The sequence below is a fragment of the Macrobrachium rosenbergii genome, chromosome 9 (assembly GCF_040412425.1).
Source record: "Macrobrachium rosenbergii isolate ZJJX-2024 chromosome 9, ASM4041242v1, whole genome shotgun sequence".
Lineage (NCBI taxonomy): Eukaryota > Metazoa > Arthropoda > Malacostraca > Decapoda > Palaemonidae > Macrobrachium > Macrobrachium rosenbergii.
The window spans coordinates 3,371,879-3,376,247 of record NC_089749.1 but is presented as its reverse complement, the minus strand read 5'-3'; the positions used below and the strand labels follow the sequence as shown (position 1 = coordinate 3,376,247).

Here is a 4,369-nt window from a genome sequence, read left to right as displayed (position 1 = left end):
AGTGTTGCATTGGAAAACGTTGTAATTAAAGATTCTAATGCGAGTAGAGTTGGGTATCCCCGTGGAGTTTAGAAGTATAATATGTGGGGAGATAGAAGAATAAATGCTACTTAGTTCCTTACTACGAAGGAATGTCCACTTCAAGACGTTATGTTGGATGATTGTAAGCGTGTCCATTATGGTGTTTTTCCTTTTGTTAAGTCAAAGAAGCCTGAATTTAGTTTTTGGAATTTATCGTGGTTTATCCTCGTGATCGTGTTACTATATTTGTCTAGTTCTATTGTTCCTTCATTAATGTATTGTATGACTGTAGTATCTGCTAATTTCTCTGTGAAGATGTACTTCATCGTTTTATAGTCAAAAATCATCCTCTTGAGGATATTGTGGGTTGGGTTTTGGGGTTTGCCATGTTAATGGAAATGTATAGTTTAAGTCCAATTTTGGGGTTCTTGGTTAGATTGGTGGAAGGGAGGCTTGGAAGAGCCATAGCTCCTTGTATTTCAGAGTCTGTAGTGTTATGGGTTGAGGTTGTTGCTTGTGGTTGTTGAATTGGCTGTTTTTTTGCAGGATGTGATGGCATTTCTGCTTCAGAGTCTGAATCACTTAGAATTCTTTTCCTTTTGGCTTCTTCAGTTTCCATGTCCTCATCAGTTAACAGGGGCTGATTAGGGCTGGTGTTATTTTGATTACCTGAATTTAGCAAAGTTGATACTTTATTTGCTAGCTTGATAGCCTCTGTAGGAATTTTTACCAACGGTAGACCATTTGCTTTGTAAAAAGCGTCCATCATCGTTTGAAAAGTACCTGGTTCGACTGATTCACTCAAATTAGCCGTGATTATTGCTGTGTTAATGGCAGTGAGCTGATGAAGTGAGATGTTGTTGTTGGGTGCAATAGAGCTATTTGGTGCAGTTGAGGCTGTGGCTTGAGCGAAGGTCTTATTTGATGTAATCTGGGATTGTTGGTTCCTGATCGTTTTAGCCTGGTCCTTGGTCAAAGTTTTTCTGATAGGGCATCTTGCTGCCATGGTTGGGTGATCCCCGCTGCAAGTGATGCATTTATGATTTATTTGGTTATTACAATCAGTCCAATAGTGTTCATCAGAAGCACATATTGAGCAGATTTTATAAGTGCTTGGCTTGGGGCAGTTCTTTTTAATATGCTCGTAGCTATAGCATCTCATACACTGGGGTGGAACAACATGAGTCTCCTGTTTTAAGTATCTAGGTGGGAAGGATTGGCCACTGATGAGTAGTCCTTTAATGAGACAATCTCTCACCATTTGGGTGGTTTCAAGTTTAACCTTAAATGTGGTTTTGGTGCTAGGAAGCTTGATGATTGATGTTACCTTCACTTTGTTACGTTGCTCAATTTCATACTTGAGCTCTTCTTCTGATAGATTGTAAACCAAACTATCCGCCTGGTTTACGACTAGTGTGCGTGAAGCATTTAGATGAGGGGGGTCTACAACTTCAAAGTTATCATTATGTAGAGCAAGTTTGGTATCAGGATGAATTATTTTTTCAATTGTTGCTTCATCTGCTATAGCTAAGTAGTGGTTATTAGCCTTTATAAGTTTATGGATAAAGCATAATTTATCCTGCAGAATAGTCCAGATTGCCAGGCGACGTGATTCACCATCAAGTCCCTGGCTAGTATCTTTAATTTTAACTTTACCCATTATGACATGGTTGAGCAGAGAATATTATACACTGAAATATGCCTGGTAGAAACAATAAACCGTTTTTATAAGAAATAGATATAAGAATAATACCCTCAGAAAGAAAGAAGCTAATTTACTCTAGGGGATTTGCACAACCTTTTTGGTGATTATGTAAATTTCAAAATTTTGAGAAAATTGTGATTAAACGACGCGGGAAGAATTTTGAAAGGGGGAAAAGGTGTAGAAATATTGACTTTTTAACAAATCTTCAAAAAAAAGTGACGAATTTCAATTATTAAGAGCGGTAGAACCAAAAAACCATTTTATAAGACTAGAAATTTCAAAGGATAACAGTGGTTAACAGTCACTTTATGGGAGGCAGTGACTACCTAATGCCTAACTCCTATGCAGGCACTACTGAAGAAGTATGAGCCTGGACGAAGCAGAACTCCCCGTGCCCCTAGAGAGTTTTAAGACCACAACGGCTACTCCAGGGACAAGGGGCTACTGATGGTGTTAGTAGGAAGAAGTTGGAATGAGATCTGGAGAGATACAAGGGGAAGTAGAGAGGGGGCAGAGCCCCAGGAGGGGGTATGGGAATAAGGATGAGGATGGGGGTATCCAGTCCTGGCAAAGCAATCTCTGAACTGCTACTGCTGAGGGGGGAGGTCCTGTCAGTCTTCAGGATGGAGCTTCCAATGTGGGCTGCTGGATGGAGCTTCAAGAGGAGAGAACCTTCCTGGACGGCAGCTGGCAGGAGAATGAATGGTCCTTCTGAATTTATACACGGGCTTCAGCGGGGGTCATGGATGGCGAATTCTGATTGGTTGCAGTCAGCGAACTTCAAGCCAAATTTCTGCGGCGAAGCTCGATCCTGACAGATCTTCGCAACCTGGGAATGTCATTCATTCCAACGTTCCCATTGGCCTGCCGTTGCGTGATGTCATGCCGGCTGACATCATCGGTAGTTTGGCTGCTATTGGGCTGCGGATGAATGATGTCATTATCTACTCTTTCTGTCGTAGTCGGGGGATTGTCTCGAAGGGCGCCTCGCTCATCAGGGGCATCTCCATTTTCAGGGTTGTCGTTTTCAGGTATTCGTTGGATTTGGTGGGTGTTCTGCATTATTCTTCTTAAATTCGTGGGTAGGAGCGATGCCTCCTGCGTCGTATTCATTGTTGGTTTTCTCTCGGCAATGAGGAGCGCCTCTAGCAGGCGCAGACGTCGAGGGTCGGCGGCTCTCCCGATTATACTTATATTTTGTATAATACTGTCGCGGTGTTATATGAAGGTATTTCATCAGAAATTCCTCCAGGTGTTTGGTTATAAGGACTGTGTTTGGAACTCAGTCGGAGTTTGGTTATGACATCTTCAGTTTCTCCATGGCTGTAGAATAAGACTGTTTTTGGAAGATCAGACCAATGTTCTGCAGGATTTCAGACAAACTCCATAGTGGTTTTTCTTGTATTTCGTATAAAGACTTATTTACAAAAGAATACAATTGGTCTGCATAGGATGATCTCCCATGTCGATCTAATATCTAAGCTGTCACACTTTTACATAGCAAGACTAAGATGCACACACACGAACAAACATATGACCTCGTTCCCAAGGACTTCCCACGGCTACGTGACTTTGCCTCCAGCTCTGAGCAAAAGGAGAACGCTGAGTTTATGCAAACGGATGCTAATGTATGATGACGCACTGTCTTAAAGCACTACACAGGTACTTATTGATGACGTCTGCGTCTGGTTTGACCAAACGGAGATTTCACAATAGCCTTCCTTTCATGATCAGTACAGATATACAAATTGGGAATTATCTTAGATTTACTAAGAAACGTAGTTTCTTTAAATGTGGCATAAATGAAATATGACATTTGCTCGGCCACGTAAAACACAATAGGAACGAAATCATCAAAACAGGCATTCACTAGCTAAGCATAAATTCTCAGAAAGCAAAAGAAAATATACGCTTCCAAATATCATTATACTCAAAATGTGAATGAGATATATAGTAATTACTGAAGACAGCAAATACTGAAATATGTTGCATATTTGTGAACACAAGTCTTACTAAAATGTAGCAAAGTGAGAAAAAAAAGGTAAGTTATATAACTCAAACATTGATTATACTGACAATGCTAATGATTAACATATAAATCATATATAGATAATGCAATCCGGATAAATCAAATAAAATAATGCAATTCAGAAATGATAATGCAATCCTGAAATGATAATGCAATTCTGAAATGATAATGCAATTCAGAAATGATAATGCAATTCGTAAATGATAATGCAATTCGTATACGAAGTAAAAACATTTGTGCACAGAATATATGAATACACTTGCAATGATAGAGATTGAAATCAATGCTTAAAAAATGTATCCAAAGGTAATAACCATATGGTAGGTTTATATAAACAAACAGTTATCCTGATAGATTAATCAGTATGGACAACCAAAATGCAAAATGTTGAATGAACAACATGCTACTACACGCAATTGATACATACATATGTAGTATAGGTTATTAAAGAAATAAATGTAGATAAATGATAACACCAGAAATGTTCAGCTCTTCCTCACATATATTACCAACGAAAACAGAACCTTTTCAGTCTTTCTCTGTGTACTCGAGCTTTAATGAAAAAATGGCCAGTAATTTCATTACTGAACTCGGAACATATAATTGCGCCAGTC

General features: G+C 39.3%; 1 protein-coding gene across 1 annotated transcript; it reads right to left on the bottom strand.

The window, feature by feature from the left end:
• Positions 1 to 364: 364 nt before the first annotated feature.
• Positions 365 to 1,681, bottom strand: LOC136842144 (uncharacterized). Its single transcript, XM_067109504.1, has one exon. The coding sequence runs from the start codon at positions 1,679 to 1,681 to the stop codon at positions 365 to 367; it is 1,317 nt and encodes a 438-aa protein (XP_066965605.1).
• Between the last annotated feature and the right edge of the window lie 2,688 nt (positions 1,682 to 4,369).

What these genes read in the sequence shown, in the direction of transcription:
- LOC136842144 (XM_067109504.1), bottom strand. Translation starts at nt 1,681, where the DNA reads ATGGGTAAAGTTAAAATTAAAGATACTAGCCAGGGACTTGATGGTGAA.